The following is a 17,217-nucleotide window of genomic DNA, read 5'->3' on the forward strand; positions in this document are numbered from 1 at the left end:
TCTGCCTCCTTGAGCACATCAAATCTGTTTTCAAGTCCTACTGGTTTTTCATCACTGGGTGCGTCTACACAAGATGCTTGATGCGCAGCAGCGTGTCACAGCAAAGACAGTGCTACTATGCTACTGTGCAGTATTATTAGGCTACTGTGCAGTAGCGTCACTAAAAAGGCGTTCGCCGGCACCACGGCAAGGTAACTCTAGTTACTGCACATTTAGTTAGGACTTCACTAAGCAAGTACTAAATTAAATGCACAGTAACTACTGGAATGCAAAAATCTAGGACTCTTGGTTCCAATTCAAGAGGAGGTTGGACGATCACCTGTCTGGGGTCTTGTTCCTGCCTGTGACAGGGGGTCAGGCTGGATGATCTGTTCAGGTCCCTCCTGACCCTAGTTACTATGAAACTATGAAAATGGTAGCTTTTATTAGACCAACTGAGAAATTGCAAAAAAAAATACTATTCTGCCATATATTTTTTTTTACAATTTCTCAGTTGGCCTAATAAAAGGTATCATTTTGGAACCAAGAGTTCTAGATATTTGCATTTCTTTTTGTCTCAGACCAGCACGGCTACCACATACACCCCAGTCACTACTGTGCATTAATCAACGTGTAGACGTGACCACTGTTAGGGGCCAGTTTAAGACCCTGGCCTTTATCATCGAAGCAACTCGTGGATCAAGCCTCAGGTACATTAAAGACCAATTTGCAGTTTGTTATTGTGAGCCGGTGAAGCAGCTGCACTCCTTTGGCACAATGCAGATCACAAATGCCTTGAGCAATCTGGGTTATGGGGCTCTGGTTACGGTACAAACGACTGCGGGAGATTAGACACGCGTAGAGTCTGGTCACCTTCAGGAAACGCTGCCCTGCCGCTCTCCTCCACAAACTTTTTCACTGAAACAGGAATTGCATCCCTGGCTCTGATATCCTACTTACTCAAGCAGCCCCACCAAAAAAAAAGAAGTCTTGTAACCGAAGAAAGAGCTAACTAGAGGCTGATGCAACCAGAATACCCCACACGAGTTCTGCCCTAAAAAGGACGGCAGTGTCAGGGACTCCACCAAGTCTCCTGGAGGTAGGGGTCATTTCTGCTGTTTTTCCATGGACGGAGGCCAGCTATCACAGGGGTAAAAGGTTATGATTGATTTAAAAAACCCTCAAGGTCCAAAATGGAAAATAATCTGTAACTCCATACCTGAAACTCACATCCCAATTCATTTTGAATAGTGGGGGTTTCAGATCCATCTGGTTGCTTTTTGGTTTTCATGGTCTGCAAGATAGATGTCACAGACTCCTAACTTAGTGGCTGAATAGATGGCCTGTTCAGAATAGCGCGACTGTGTGGACTGACGCAATGTTGACAGTGGATCATTAAGTTTCCTGCAACACCTCCTGTGAGCTCTGTTCCCTGCTAGCTCCGCTTGCCAACAACTCTCCCCATCCTCTGCAACAGCCAAGTGTTCCCAAACAGCTATTCAAGAACCAGCAGGCTCCTGAAAGGGGTTGTGTGTCATCCTAAATACTGCAACTGTGTCAAGCATGGCAAAAAAAAACTCAAAGAAGATAATATTGGTACTACTCGATGCGTGTAAAGAAAAGGATAACTGTGCGTCACTAGTGAAAAGATCATTTAGTCCCTTAAAATACATCATGTTCATAGCTCTGCAGACATGCTCTGCTCTTTGTTCCTTCTCTGCTAGGAAAGGGAGAGGGGAAAAAGAAAAAAGAAAAAATCAATCACCCCCAGCAGTGCACACCCACTGCTAAGATCTACATGCATTTTGTTCATGTTTTTCTAGTTATTCCTTATTTCAGATGAGTTCAGGGGAATTGAATTAGGAAACAATAGGTTGTAATGACTGGTTCTATGGATCAAAGTTTATTTGCCCCCAAATCTGTTGTTTTCCTTGTGGCAGTGTGTTTCCTCCCGTCTTCTGGGGATTGCTGGAGTACCTGCTCCAAGGCTCAGGTTGCAATGAATGTATCTAATGATTGTAAAGGAAGAAATGGGTTTCACACTTCAGGGAGAGCCCAGCTGCTGATAAACACAGGCTTTGGGCGTACTCATTAGCTCTAGCCTGATCTATCTTCTATGAAGCATTTATGTGACTAGAAATGAAATCTCCCAATCTTTACAGAATGTAAATCTTGCATTCTTCGCAGGCATTTGATTTGGGAAGCAGAGTTGTGTTCAGATGGGATCATCGTTTGCATTGCTTAGGGCGAGACCCCAAACCATGACGAAGCTGCCCCAATGTCACCAACCAGAGAAGTCTTTGGCACTAATCAATCAATCAATCAATCATTCTCCACTACAAAGGCAAAAACTTGGTCACACTTAACATCCACCTGCCCTCAGTTTTGCCTTGTATTTGTGCCATCGTTCACTATTCTTTTCTCCTTCTTAATGTTGTGCCTGGGTAAGGTATCGAGTCAGTTGTCCTGTAAGGCTGAGAGAAAATAACCAGCCCCAAAAAATCATGCATTAGTGCAGGTGTTTTCAACAGCCCATCGTCATCTCATTTCCCCCAGCATCCCTGGGTTCCATAATGTCCGTTCGCTAGGAGAGAACCAGCAATGCCACCAAGAATAGTAAGTCACTAATCCTCCTAATACTCCTGTGTTAAGTGATTATTGGAAGGGCAGTGACTTCATGCTTACCAGGAAGGTATCGAATGCAAGTTTGAGCTCTTTCTGTAACAGAGTAGTTAGAGAAGTCAAGCTGAGAAGTACAGGTATTGCTCATCAGGTAGGACCCGAGGCCCTTCTCTTCCAGGATCCTGACTTCTCCAGTGTCCAGCACCAGCTGCTTCAGAGGAAGGTGAAAGGCTGCCCCCAGATACAGCATCTTGCTTTCCCAGCCCCAAGCTGGTCAGAAACAAGAAGATTCATAACACATTTGTTATCTTCATGCCTTGCCTGCTGTGTGATTTAACAGGCGGCTTCAACTTCTAGCCCCCTCTTCCCGATTAATCCTAACCTCAGTCCCAAAACTCTTTTTAATTTTTTTTAATGTCTCCCTGAAAAATGAAAAACTTGATCAACTGAAAATTTTAGATTTGGGCTGAAAATATTTTCATTTTTGGTAGTAAGCGGCCAAGTTTTTCCAGGTGTTTAGTTTTTCAACAGAAAGTTGATTTTTTTTTTCCTATGGCAGGATCTGCATGTCCCCACCTGCTATATAGATCCTGTTACAGCAAGTGTTTGTAGTTGGAAAAATAAGAGATTGTATGTCATCAAATCTGAAGACAGAATGTCACACTGACATCCTTTTCCTTCTCTATTCTCTGCTGAGGGCTTGCTTTCTACACAATTTGCTTGATTTCTTTGATTTTCCTGTCCATTTGAGGTTAATTAAAAGCATCGTTTTCCCAGTTATCGAGTTCCAATCCAAAAGAAATGCATTAAGTAATTCCAGCCGAGTCCATTACAGCGCGTGCTGCAGCCAGCGGGATGGAGCTGCTTCCTTTCAGCTGCAAGGGGCTGCGTGTTTGGCTTTCTGCTATTCAAATCCACAGCTCTGAATCTCTTCCCACCGCACTAATCTCATCACGCCCTGCATCCTCTCCAGTGAGCTACCACAAGTTGCTCCTCCATAGGGACTGTTCCTATTGTAGGTTTTTCCCACCCTGAAACTTTTTAAGAGTCCCTTTGAGCATCAAAAAGTCAGCGCTCATGCAATGCTAACGCTATCAAAATATAGATTCAAGTTTAATGTACTGTAGTGGAGGGGAACAGGAGATCAGTTTTACTGCTGTAAGATGTGTCAGTTAATCTAAAACTGGATCTAAAGCCCATTAGTATCAATGAAGAAGAAAACTGTTGGGCTTCGGATCAGGCTTATAATGCATGATCTTTGGATTTTGTACCATAGCCTGGTTTAAGAAACCACGTGGCAAAAAAGAGCTGGACGTCCAGCTTTCTCCCACTGTACTGCCTTCTGCACAGATTCATTTACTATATACGCAGGCCTTTAGGAAGTGCAGCGTTATCATTTTCATTTCAGCAGCAATCACCCGGAACTGAAACATCCGGAGTCGGGTTTTTGTGCTGCCCAAAGCAAACTATTCGGCTGCGTAACATGCTGTTGCAAATGCCCAACATCTTGTTAAAAAAAAACAACCCGCTGAGGATGTGTAACTTGTTGGGTTTTTTGTGCCAGTTGCCCGTGTCTGAACATTTGTCAGGAAGTGTAAAAGTGAAGCATGGAAAACTGCATCGCCGTACTGTTTGGTTATCTCCTGGAAAATTTTGTTACCACCTGGATCATGAAGTATAGAAAAATAAATATTTGAGATGTATGAGCCAGAAAAGCTTTAAATGATCCTTTAAAAGGACAGAGAGAAGTAGTCGGCCATGTCAGTCTGAAGTCGGGCAGAAGGCAGGGTGGATTGGCACTTTAAAGGCCAGAGGGTCCCAAACTTTTTGTTATTGCCTACCCCCTTCCAGATTGACCAGCTGCCCACAGGGTAGCACGCAGGAGAGCGGCATCTGTTCCCACTGCACCCATCCTTTTCTTTCCGCACACTGCAGCACTGGCTAGTCTGTGGCTCTGTGCGGTAGGGATAACAGTACCGGGCCCCCCGTCTTATGGCATTAGCTGCAGAGAATGGAAAACCCGGTCTATAAATAGACATAGAAAGCAGGCCTAATAGGAAGGATTCAAACAAAGCTTATGAGTGTCCAAATGGGAACCTAGGCTACGTAAATAGCCCTTGCGGGTCATGTTGGCCTATATTACATAACTGTGCATTAGCACCCTGGCCTGGCCGTCTCCATGTGTTGTTACATATTTGTAAAGGGTCCAGTTGCTTTTAGGGGCAGGATATCCTGACATACGCACACTCTTCTGAACCCGCCTTTCACAGCAGATGACAAAATCCTCTTGCAAGGAGGAAAGATTCAGTAAGTAATACAGGAGTATTATGAAACCTGCTAATTTGTATTATAAACTGGAGGCAAGAATGATCTGCTTGCGGTTTCTTTGGAGCGGAAATGTTTTGTGTTCTCCCATTGTGGGGGGAGGTTTGAAATAGTTAACGATATCTAAAGAAATGTTAATTCTCAGACCCACTAAGTGTTAGGTCTTGCACAATTCAATCCTACCTCCTTGTCTGGAACGTCAAGGTCATAGCTTCGACCCAAGGTAAGGGCTGCGAGTTGCGTGTTTGCCTCGCCAAAGCACCGCATATAAAATCCACTGCAGGAGGCCAGAGTTTAAAAAAAAAACCCAAAAAACCCCAAACCACCCCACACTAGATCACAAGCCTAAGAGTACGATGCCTTCAGAGCACGCTGTTTGCAAATGGGTTTCGGGCAGAGGATGCCAAAGGGACAAGAACAGACTTTCTGAAAACAGAGAGAGGCTCTTGGGATTGGAAAATAGCGTTTGGAAAACATGCTCTTCTTCCATTCACCCCTCGATTGCTTCCAACACCCTTTCATCGCTTAAGTATCACTTCTGGCAGCCCACAGCAGTGCCGCGGGAACAAGCCAGTCCACAAGGAAGGGAGGAAACTTTGAGGAGGGAAGGAGAGGACTGGAGTTTCAGATTCTTATGACCTTTTTGCTTTGAAAAGGTTGGTGCCATGAAGCATTTAGTGACACCGCTGTTTTCCAGGATGTTCCCTGTCCAACATGTTCCACGTTTATCCAGGACGTTCGTGGTGTGAACGTAGGACTAGAAGACAGGAGCTTCTCCCAGCTCCGACTTCCCTGAGCCAAAGGGTTTAATGCAGGCCTGAAGTGTCCCTACCTGTAAAATGGGGGCAACACTGCAGGGGGTCATTAGTTATCGGCCGAGACTGCCATCTGCACCATGCCAGTCCTGTCCATCACTCCAAGCCAAGGCTGAGAGCAGGACTTTGGAGAACAAGAGCAGCAGCCTGCAGGAGCCCTTGCCAAGGCTAAGCCAGCAGGAGCCCAGCCGAACTGGCCACAGCTGGAAGTCAGCATTTGTTTTTCTTTTAATGATTAATTAAACAGCCCGAACTTGTGCCTCAGGTGTTGAGGCTTCTTGCAGTAGAAAGCAGTCCAAGGTTAACCATTCACAGTCTAGGTGGTTCATCTCTACTCTGCCTTCTGCCAAGGTTAGCCTTACACTGCAAGGTAGAGGAGGGTGACGGGGATGGGGTAGCTGTGGCTTCGGTACTTACTGACCCTCGGTGTTTGCTACAGGGCCATTATGGATAAGAAGCTGGCTGCCTGCGTGAACATCCTGCCAAGGTCCTCATCCATGTGAGTGGTATTGAACCTTCCTCAAGAGGACAAGCGAACGGTCCATGCAAAGTCTGAGCCATAAGCAGCAAACCTCAGAGGTGCCAAGCACCCACGGGTGGTTCAGCACATCTCAGGATCAGGCCAGACCCCCCACCCCACTCCCGTCCACACACATGCATGTCTAGGAGCAGAAGTGACCACTGCTGCACGAGACGATTATAGTGGTGACCCTTGCACTGGCAAGGTGCTTTAAGCATATCAGGAGCAGAAGAGCAAATGCACGATCTGCTGGCCTGCAGCCATTCACTTATAGGTTACTTAGCCACAGAAACCTATGCAGAGAAGATTGGGCCTCAGCCTAGCAATTTTGTATAGGCTGTTTCCTTCCAAGGCCCTAAGGGATGCTTTGGGAAGGGAATCAGGCATGGACAGAGCTAAACATCAGGCTTTTTCCCTGAGAGAGAGACAGAGGCAGCTGTTGCCCCTTAAGTCTGAAAGTAGAGAAATGCTCTGCGAGGCTCTTGGGCCTTTCACCCAGTCATCTTAAAGCTTGCTTTGTAGACGTTAGTGAACCAAGTCCCATAGCATTCCCAGGGAAGAAGAGCTGTGTTAATAGCCTCCTTTCACCAACCAGGAGCTGGAGCCTCTGAACTCCCTGAGCTGCAGCAACTGGTCATTTATGAGGCCCCATAGTGTTACCTTCCTGGTCCCCAGCCCTACCTGTCCACCTCAGCCCTACGTGCAACACGTGTAGGGTGCGACTCAATGCCATAAAGAACCGTGACCACGGAGAGGGTTGGAACAGGCAGAATAAACCCCGCCGGGGGCAGAGGTGACTGCAAGCATTTACCATATCTGCTGCTTTCTCTTCTCTTCAATGTAGGTATTTTTGGAAAGGGGAAATCGAGGAAGCCACTGAAGTCCTGCTAGTAAGTGTCCCACCAGACGCACGGTGGTGAGAGGCGCCCCATTTGCGTCACATACGCTGTGTTGAGGAATTGTTCATGTTCAGGGGACTGTTCCCAGGCCCGGCAGCATGACCCAGCCCAAGGCAGCGGTGACCCGAAATCGCTACCGTTCGGTGGCTGTTGAAATGGGGCAGTGGGCATGGGTGCATTCAGGTCACCGGGTCCCTAGCAGAGATGCCACAGGCTGAAAGAGCTGCAGCAGCTGAAAGCTGGCTTCCAGGAAGGCAGCATCCACCACAGGGCACAGGCCAGTGGGGAGAAGACCTATACTGCATTCAGCTGGGCTTTCAATCCAGCTCGCTTCATGAGCTCTACCTCAATGCAAGAACGTGTATTATCGTGTGCATTATGGTTGAGCGGTCACCCAGCAATGCTGGGCACTTTATGAACGCAGGGCAGAAGACTGCCCTTCATCTGAATAATTAACCGTCTAAGCAGGCAAGACAGAGTTATCTTCATCTCCCCCTTTACAGACGGAGAACTGAGGCATGGAAAGAGCGAGCGATGTGCCCAAGACCACACAGGGGGAGCTGGGAACTGAACCCACAGCTCCAGTGTCCCGTTGCAGAGCCTTACGCACAAAGTCATGCTTCTTTCTCCTTCCCGACTGTCCGGCATTATTTGAATGATTTGCATAGGTCATAATATTGCCATGAGACTTCCTAAGGGACTGCAATTCCCTGGGAAGCCTTAAAGCAGAGGCCACCAGCAGTAGGGGTGGTGTGGTGTGAACAATTCAGCTGCTCCAGGTTCTCTTTTTCTTTTACAGTTGGTGAAAACGAGGACATCGAAAATCCCCGAGTTATCGGACTACGTCAGGTAAGGTTCCTGCTCAGCGTGGCTGTCTTTTTTTCGGTCTCCTCTAAATCTGCTGTCCCCAACTCAACCAGAGAGAGGGAAAAGCTGTTTCCTCTCTAGACACAACAGTAGGTTTTTAAATCCTTGATCTTTTCTGCTTCGGCGTACGCCAAATAAAACCAAACACAGCATGGGCACCATAGCAGTTCAAGGATTGCGCTGGCAGGAACAATCCAGCGGCTTTCGGGTTGAAATGGAGCCCACGTCCTTCAAAAGAGTCTCTGTGGTTCATTGACATGAGGGGCCTTCAGCTTTTGTGTTGCAGTCAGGGGAGATTGATGGGCTCCGTGTAAAACTGGGAGAAACTGAGCAGTTCGGGCTGCATTTCGCCAAGTACTTTTTTCCCCAGCCTACAGTTGGCTTGTGCAGTTCATTATCACAAAGCATCCATAGGGTCAAGAGCAACTGAGTTACCAGGACCTTAGCTGTATATTTAAATATATATATATACTTGTTGTTTATATGGATAACAAGAACATCTGGCTTCAAAAGGAATGAAATAAAGGTTAGGGAGACATGGCCACCCTCTTGCTCAAGGCTTAACTCTTGGGGACAGGAAGAAGACTTTCCTTTAAGACAGGTTATCCTATAACTACCTACTATAGGGATGGTTATTTTGCATCTTCTGAATTATCTAGCGCTGGCTGACAGAGTCGGTATGTGGGACGCTGATATGTTGCAGTCTAGCAGTTTCTCCTGCCATGTTGAACCCAAAAGTCCAAGCAAAAATCTAATTTAATGATGAAAAGGGCCACCAAAGTGCTTTGAAGTTCACGCCAGCACTCTAGTCCGAGGTTGGCACGTCTTGCTCTGAACTGAAACCTCTCGTGGCTGTAAGATGGAGCCTGTTTCTGCTGCAGGGATGATTAATCACATGTGGGGGGGGTGTTTTCTGTTTTAGATCCATGCATCCTTTTGAAATTCCTGAATTTATCAGCCTGCCCATTGATCAAGGAAACCCTCTCTATTTAAAATGGATTGAAGAAGGCGTCCCAGACAAATAGTTGGAACGTACCACTTGATTATCCTTCTCAGGACACGTACCTGCCCGGCTTTTCCTTCCTGGGAGAAATAGAAGAGGTTTGCTTTGCTGGTCTGTTCTCTGTTGAGCGCAGGTGGGAGCGGCGCTTCCCTGGGGGTTGTTGGTAGCGCACACGCTTGGCGTTTGGGATAGAAGTGAAGACCCGCTTGAAATACAGATTAATGAACACCCCGTGTCTGCGTGAACCTGCGCTCCAGAGGGGCTGCCACACGGGACATGGGAAGAGCTGGGGTTCGGGTCCGGAGGCCGTCTGGAGTTGGGAAGGATCAGGGCCACGGGGGCTCTGTGGCTTTTCTGGCTGGCTGCTGGCCACCCCATCTGGCCGTCTTCCTTGCAGGGGGAGGACTGAAGCTAAAGAAAGAAGAAGGTCCTGCAGACCCTCAGTCCTGTTTCCCAAATAAAAGCAGATCAGGCTCCAGCAGGTGCACCAAAATCCAGGGGAACGTCCAAAACCAGATAGACATCCCGAGCGCTGGCTACGCAGCCTTTGGGACAGGGGTCCAGACAGCGCGAACAACCTCCGCTGGGCAGAGGAGAAAGCTGGGATGGGAACACAAAGGGTGTCTGAAGCAAACACTTTTCACCCTGATAGAGCCTGGCAGTGCAGAGAGACGCTCAGGTTTTAATAGGATCGACTGCTTGTAATAGGTTTGGTCTACTACGGTGTAAGTTATGGAGCAGTATTTAGTCACTTATATCGGATGCATTAATAAGCAAGAGTACGTCTTACTTCTGGAGGCCGGCTTGCTCCTGACACCTCTTACAGGTAACAGAAGGGCATTTGGGTTGAACCTGGAAGTCCAACCTGGCACAGATTTCACCAGGGGAGAGAAGCATTAGTAGGGTTGGAGGGTACATGCGCCAAGGCCTTTCACTGTCCACTCTTGACTTATTTTTAGGTGCTATGAATGTTTCAGTGCTTAATGTAAGTAGAGGGACTGGGCCCTGGGATAACCCCTGTTTTTGCAAAAAAGAGCCATGAGCATATTCATGAGAAGCAGCAGCAGTTTCATAACACATCCAGAATGGCTTATTTCTGCCATCTCAGATTTATACCGGCAGACACACAAGCTGCCTTATAGTTGTGTGATTAAGTGATACGGCCTGGTGTGGAGGGTTGTTTAGCTAGCGAGTCATTGGGGGTCATTTAGTTGACTTTCCAATGGCATCGTGAAAGAAAGACGTGGCCCCCTTTGCCTGCCGTTGTACTGGGCTGTTGTACTCGCCCCAACGTCGCGGACCTGGCCGGGAGAGCTGATGGGTGGCATGCGTCAGGGACCGAACGGGCCATGAAGACTGAGCTGCCCCTGAAAACTGACTTCAGCAGTTCACGCTGAACATACCTTGGCAGAGGGGAAGTTTCTGTGCTCTCCCAGGGGATAGAAAGGACTCGAGTCTCCGGAGCTGTCAGGCCTGCCCCCCTTTCTAGCGCCTGGATGGATCTCACTCCCCTGCAGGCTCCGCGTACATTTGTAATCAAAGCACAAAACCACACCTGAACGAAATCAGAGCAATTCTCCTTCTTCCACCCTGGGACCCAAGCCAGGCACCAGCAGATTCTGCGCTGCATTACTTACCTTCCTCTTGCTTCATAAGCTCTCATCTCAAGAGTTAAAACACGGGTACATTACCTCCTCTCTAGTCAATTCAGGGCTCCCATTAAGCTGTTTGCTTCATGGTCCGGCTTAAAAGATTCCCCACATTCCTCCGATTCTTGGACCGGCGCTAAAGACTAATCCCGTTACCGAAGGGCGAGGGTGCGCTCCTGTAATAAAGCAAATAGCCACCTTTGCTTTCATGCTGCTGCAGATGAGATTTTGCTGCATAATACAGGAAAGCACTCCTCCAACCAGCTCCGTGTCCCGCGTAGCGGAGTCCTACCTGCACACACCAACCGGAGACGGGCTTTGCTCCTTGTCGCAGCAGAGTGTCGTCATAGGGTATAAAGCGGGCCGAGGACTGAGCCATATCAGCCTTGCTTTTGGTTGGTCCCTGTTGAGTAGAGAGACCTGGACCAGTGTCTTTTAGCAAGCGCCTTGCTGGGCCATGCAGCCAAGAGGTCCCTCGGAGCTGAGCAGGGGCAAGCTGGACCTCAGCAACCTGCAGATATAGCAGGGAGCAGGGCTGAGGAGTCACCTGCTTTCTGAATCTCTCTGTGCATCAAAATATTGCGTCAAAATATTTTTGTATCAAAATAATTACCCGTGAGGGGTGGTATGTAAATGCATGCCACTTAATGCCACCTCAACAAAACATCTCTGGCCACCTTTTCCCTCTGGGGCGATGCAGATCGGAGGGGAAACATCTGCAGGGAAGCAGAACGAGTTGGTACAGTGCTTCGCTCGCATTAGTCTGTCCTTACGTTCTCTTCTCAACAGCCAGGCAAGTTATGTGTTTCACCCGGAGGTGGCAGCATTTCACAGATGGACAAAAGTGATTCTCAGAGGTAATTTCCATAGCTCATAAATACTCCTGTATGGAGAGAGAGAGGGGGAGGGAAGGAGAGGGAGAGCATGCACACCCCAAAATAAAGCTTCTTGCATGAGAGGAAAGAAAGCACCCCTGAGCCAGTCAATATAGTAAATAGCCAAAGCAAAGGAATGCATTTGCCCCGGGTATAAAAGCACTGAAAGGCATTTGATCGTCCAAATCCCCCCTGCAGGAAGCATTAGCTATATTAATGTCAGCCTGAAATACAACAGGGTCAAAGTGACTAAAAATGCCCTGTGCTGCCTATTAAAGAAAGAGCAGCACTACCATCACCCCGAGCCTTCAGCCTGGTTTGTGCAAGGTTGCAGGAGCAGCATGGACTCCTACCCGGCCCGAGCTCAGTAAGGGGGAGACGACCGCAAGCCAGTAATGTTAAAAAAGACTTTTTAATTGTACATCAGACGCATTAATTACAACTCGAATACAACAAAAGTTGGTTATTAAAAGCAGCAACTTGAAATCATAAATCTTTAGAAGGTGCAAAGAATTGTTATAAGTTCTATGAGGCCTAACGCAAAATATTCTCTGGAATAAAATCTTTTTAAAGGCTCCCCCCTTCACCTCTGCAGCCAACTGGGGGTGGGGATTTGCCGGCAGGGCCTGCGCGGTGCCAGCTGGCTGGGGCAGGGACGGGTTTGAACGTGCGATGGCTTCTCAGATTGCGCCCGGCAAGGATTTAAAAAGCCTGCACGTGCTGGCGGTGCTGCTGTACGGTGCCCGGCATCCCCCACCCCACGCAGCGACTTAGACCAGGGGTTCTCAGCCTTTGCAGACTCAAAACACCCCTCTGAATTGTCACTTGATTTTTGACTACAGAAAAAACAACAGAGCAATTCTTCCTTTGCAAAGAGCTCAAGGAAGACCCCAATGGGGCAGAATGGTTTGAACACTGTGGATTCCTCTTTGCGAATCGTGAAGGCACACCTACCAGGGCTAACACTGGGTGACTCCCAGCGGCACCCCTCAAAGGACCTCAAGGCATCCTACAATGCTGCAGCACCCTGTTGAGACTCACCGACTTAGTTCTCCAAAGCTTTGCAGGCACTTGTGAAAGGTCAATGCATTAAATGAACATTTGGTAACAAAAATCCAAGGGAAAACAAGTACACCGTGCACCGTCAGCCCCTGACGGAGCAAGCAGACCCCTCGGAGCGACCGGTGGAGCAGAGAGCACCAGTTGTTCTCACAGAGAAACCGCTCCCCACCTAGAAACCAGATCAGCTCTTGACGTTGGAGCCAAACTCCCCACTGGAAAATAAAATCAATCCATGGCCTTTATTTAAACCCCGCTCTTGCACTCTGCCCTGCTAGATCCCCACATCGCTACCAGCCACAGCCCAGCTCTTCTGCTGGAAAAGGAGAGTCCGCACCTGGCAAGCTCAGACCGCATTCTTTGTGCGTCTGCTGATTGCACCAGTAATGACTGTAGCAGGACCGAGACGGGCCCTCCTGCTAATGCATCTGCAGAGCCTGAGTCTGTGGACACCAGCCCCGCAGGTCCTCACTGATGATGTCTGTGGGGTGTCAGATCTTGGCCAGAAGAATGAACTTTTTGCTACTGTCTTTTAAAGCTCTGGTTACCTCCACCTGGAGCCTACTCCCCTGCTCTGTCAGATCTAAAACCCGAATGGCCTGTTGCACCACGAGCTTCGTGCAGCAGAGACTACGGCAGTTAACAGCACTCTGGATGTGCAAAGTGTCCTATGGAGGCCAAGCTCCTTCCCTTCACCTTTGGAAAGCGGTAGGCATTATCCCACCTGCATTTCAAATGCAGAAGGAATGTGGCTGTGGTTTTCAGCAGTTACCCTGGGGCTCTTGTAGTACGTGCTAAAACCAAGGATCAGGTTTATCCTCCTACTGCCTCTTTGGCTATTAGGATGTGATCAAAGCACTTATCTGGCAAGGGACGGACCAGCCACACAACTTGGACACTTCATCTAACTGTGTGAAACAGGAGGGGAGAAAACAAAGCACAATCAGCTTTTGTTCCAAAGTGCCCGACCCAAAGTCTATATTGCAGCTACTGGAAAGTCCTGTTGACTTCAGCGGGTTTGAGTAAGGCCCAAAGAGACTTATTAGCGTGCAGAGAAAGGCCCCAATCTTGCAACTGGACCCATGCCAGCAAGCCTAGGTGGAGAGCTGGCTGCAAGGGCCAGCTCAGCTTCGCTTCACTCACATGAAGAGGCTACAAATGCTTTCCATGCACTTGAATAGCTTATCCGAAGGCTGCAAACAGACATCACATTCATCTCAGGATACACCATTTTGTTCTGGGGCAAGTGCAGCCATTCAGACGTCCACGTGTGTTGTCCCGGGATAAATCCTAAAAAGGTTCCTGGGATAGGAAATGCTAACGGTTATCCTGGGACATTGTAAAGTGGCATCTGAATGGCTGTCCCGGGATAGCATCACTAAATCAGTGGTAGGGAAGCACCAGTGCATTCAGCCACTCATTAAACCTTGATTAGCAGGGTGATGTGTGTCCACGCCAATCCTGGGATATTTCTGTTCTGGGACAACTTGTCCAGGGACCAATGCACTGTCTGTTCCTAGCTAGTAGAGACATCATAATACTGGTTTTAAAGTCGGTCTCCCTCCACTGGAATCAAACCAGTCCCAACTGCAGAGCCTGCTTCCCACTCGGAGGCAGCAGATCACATCAGACACCAGAGAGATGAACTGAAAGGCTTTTTACCTCTCAGGACATACGTGCAGGCTCCTGCACTTCTGTTACAGCAGCTGACAACAGGCCAGAGTCCAATCCCAGTTACTCTGAAGTAAACCGGACAAACTCCATTGAAGGCAATGGAAAATCTCCGAACTTATTCGGTCAAAATCCAGCCCATCTCCCACACCCCGAGGAGAAGACGGAGCTGTGCTGGCTGCTTCTGGGTGGTAGCAAGGGAGCTGGCTGAGCAGAACTACAGGGCCTTCATTTCCGATTCTGGTGAGCACATAAAAAAAAAGGGATTTTCCACTCTTATTTTAAAAGTAAGTTATTTAAGTGCGAGTTAAGAACCAGACTTTGATCCTTTACTTGCAATATTGATGTGTCCTACTAAGGCAATACTGCAATCACTTGGGAAGTTCTGCCTTCATTATGGGAATTGTACTTAAATCTGGGGGGCCAAATACAGAGCCGGATCTTCTTTTCACCTCGAGTTTCACTCTTGATTTACACCTGAGTGGACGACCACTTCCCCCACCCCAAATGGTCCAGGCTTCGAAATATTTCTTTTCCCAATAAAATGAGCTTCTCAGTTCATCTTGCCCTTGTCAAGTCATAAAAAAAAAAAATCACAGACACTGATAGAAGCATTTCCTACGGGGGTTATTAAAGGCACAAGAATTCATAAACACAGATGCCTTTCGCCATTTATGGCTGATGTTTAAAATATTTGCATTTTACTCTGCTTGGACAATTAAACAGAGGTCTGTCAGGTTCGTGCTTTGCATCATTTCAATCAGGCTGTGAAGGTTGAACGGTCAGAAAACGGGGCAGGAAGAACACGGAAGGTTTAAATCTAGCCGAAAGATTTCTTCTGACATTAGCGTTTGTAAAACAAAGTGTGTGTGTGAATATATACGTTAAAAAACCTACATTTGGTGCCTAAGCTGCCTGCCACTTGCTTCCTATTAGACAAGGGAATTTATGTCAGGATGCTGAACCCCAGAGTTCGGCTTAGCGAGGCATGGACTCAATCCCAATAATGGAAAACACGGCTCACCTCCCAATAATTTATTACATTGGCTCTTCTGCCCCTTGTGCTACTGCACTTCCTCTCCCTTCCTTGCTTTGCAAGGACACCCCCTTTCTATCATTACATGTACAGGAGCAGCCAGGGGAGAGGGCAGGTGTAGCAAGCAGAAGGATTTGGTTCGTCTGGCACATGTCAGGCAATACAGGTAGCAGTACGCATGGTTATGTATCCATAAGCAGCAAAACAGAGATCCCCCCGCCCTCCACAACCCTTCCACTTCCATTAACAGAGACGCAGCCACATTCCTCGGTTTTGTCCGGGCGGGTTTTTTTGGTTTGTCAGTACTCATTTGGCAGCATTCGACACAAAGGTCTCTACAAAAATAAATGCCCGGGGCTTTGTTACAGGGAAGATGCCCACAGTGCAAGCAATGCAAGAAATGCCCTTGTTCGTTTTAAGGCGAGCTCGTACGGCTTGTCGGATTCATTCCAAGACTGTGATTGTCACGAGAACAAGCAAATGGGGCCACGCATCGTCATCTCTCTTCAAGGCACGGGACAGATCTCAACCGGACCGCCAATCTGCCCTGCGGCTGTGAAAGCTGGATGCATATGACCAAGGAGTATACAGCTAGGGCAGTTTTGCTCATTTTAAACCCCTTAATGAATGGGTTTAGGATGAGAAGGCAAATACTATATAGAAGAGCTTTGGCAAGAATCAGCTTGCCCAGCGTTTCCTATCAGCGCAAGAATGTGGTACTTGGTTTCTCAGGCAGGAAAGAGCTAGTTAGGCTGGTAATTTTTGCTGTAGCAACAGGACCGTTTGGGTCCGTCATTTAAGGCTTGGGTGCGGCTCTAAGACCCTGGTGCCCGTGGGGACTGGATGTGGTTCCTCTGCGTGTTTTACGGTGGCAGGGGTAACTCAGCACTCCCTCCAATACAACCTGGTCTTCCTTCCTCCGTTCAACCCCCCTGGCCCATCGCCGCGGTGGCTCCCCCAGCCCGTTAACGTGTGCCGTACAAGCCAGGTGTAGGCTGGTTCAGACGGCCTACCGTGCCTCCACGCGGCAGCAGAGCATCACCACGAAAAGTCGTAACCGCTAATCGCTCTCGCTACCACAGAGACAGTACCCCCAGCCTGGCCGACGGGCAGGTCAGACAAACAGGACCAGGCGATGCTGGCTGCATACAGGTGAGCAGGAAAATAACAATCCCTCTTAAAAACCAAGTCTCTCAGGTCCAGGCACCGGGAGCTGCGGCCGACTGAGTCCAATCACCTCCACGCCTCCCTGCTCTGCGTCCTTCATCGTTCCCTAGATGTGTCCTGCTCTGGTACGAGCAGCGTTGGCTGTGTTTGCACCCTGCTCACGCTCCCCGCAGCGGGTAGGAGGGGAGTTTTCCAAGCTCTTGCCCATCGGTGCGTGCCCAGCGTGGGGCCCTGGTCACCCACGCATCCCTTCTTCCTTTGGTTTAGGTCATGGGGGTGGTTTTATTTATACGTATTATTTTGTTTCATCTCAAGAGCGTTCCCCAGGCTGGTCTGGGGGGGCCGGCGGGTCAGTAGGGGGTGGTGCCTTCCCATTCCACCAGATACTGGACTTTCCCCTCCGGGGTCACCCTGCGAGCCAGCACCTGGTACTTCTCCCCGCACACCAGCCTGCCGGCAGCGCCGAAGTAATTGGTGATGGAGGACTTGAGGTGGGAGAGGGAGGAGTCATCCTCGCTGATGCTCTCGAAGGTGTGGCTGTCGATGCCGTCGTCCTGGCGCTCGGGGGCGCCGGCCGTCTCGCTGCTCTCCGAGGCGCAGCCGTTCAGGGCCCCCCCTGCCTCGACGCCTTTTCTCTTCGCTCCCACCGGGGCGTAGGCCTTGGCGGCCAGCTTCCGCTTGCGGCTGCCCACGTTCCTCCTGCTGGGGGAGAGGAGGAGGGAAGGGATGA

At 48.8% G+C, this 17,217-nt stretch overlaps 2 protein-coding genes across 2 annotated transcripts in view; one reads left to right on the plus strand and one right to left on the minus strand.

Annotated features, from left to right (window-relative positions):
- The window catches only part of LOC102383511 (protein CutA homolog), a 13,481-nt gene extending 4,223 nt beyond the window's left edge, over positions 1–9,258 (plus strand). Inside the window, exons 3-6 of the mRNA XM_006016882.3 lie at positions 6,181–6,240; positions 7,106–7,151; positions 7,960–8,009; positions 8,950–9,258. Of these exons, the coding sequence (XP_006016944.2) occupies positions 6,181–6,240; positions 7,106–7,151; positions 7,960–8,009; positions 8,950–9,052 (259 nt within the window). The 3' untranslated portion in view covers positions 9,053–9,258. The remainder of the gene's footprint in view (positions 1–6,180; positions 6,241–7,105; positions 7,152–7,959; positions 8,010–8,949) is intronic.
- PHF19 (PHD finger protein 19) overlaps positions 1–17,217 on the minus strand; it is a 40,431-nt gene that overhangs the window by 9,437 nt on the left and 13,777 nt on the right. The window contains exon 15 of the mRNA XM_006016942.3: positions 10,722–17,189. Coding sequence (XP_006017004.1) covers positions 16,838–17,189 — 352 coding nt within the window. The 3' untranslated portion in view covers positions 10,722–16,837. The remainder of the gene's footprint in view (positions 1–10,721; positions 17,190–17,217) is intronic.

This window comes from Alligator sinensis, unplaced genomic scaffold (genome assembly GCF_000455745.1).
Source record: "Alligator sinensis unplaced genomic scaffold, ASM45574v1 scaffold611_2, whole genome shotgun sequence".
In the NCBI taxonomy this organism is placed as follows: Eukaryota; Metazoa; Chordata; order Crocodylia; family Alligatoridae; genus Alligator; species Alligator sinensis.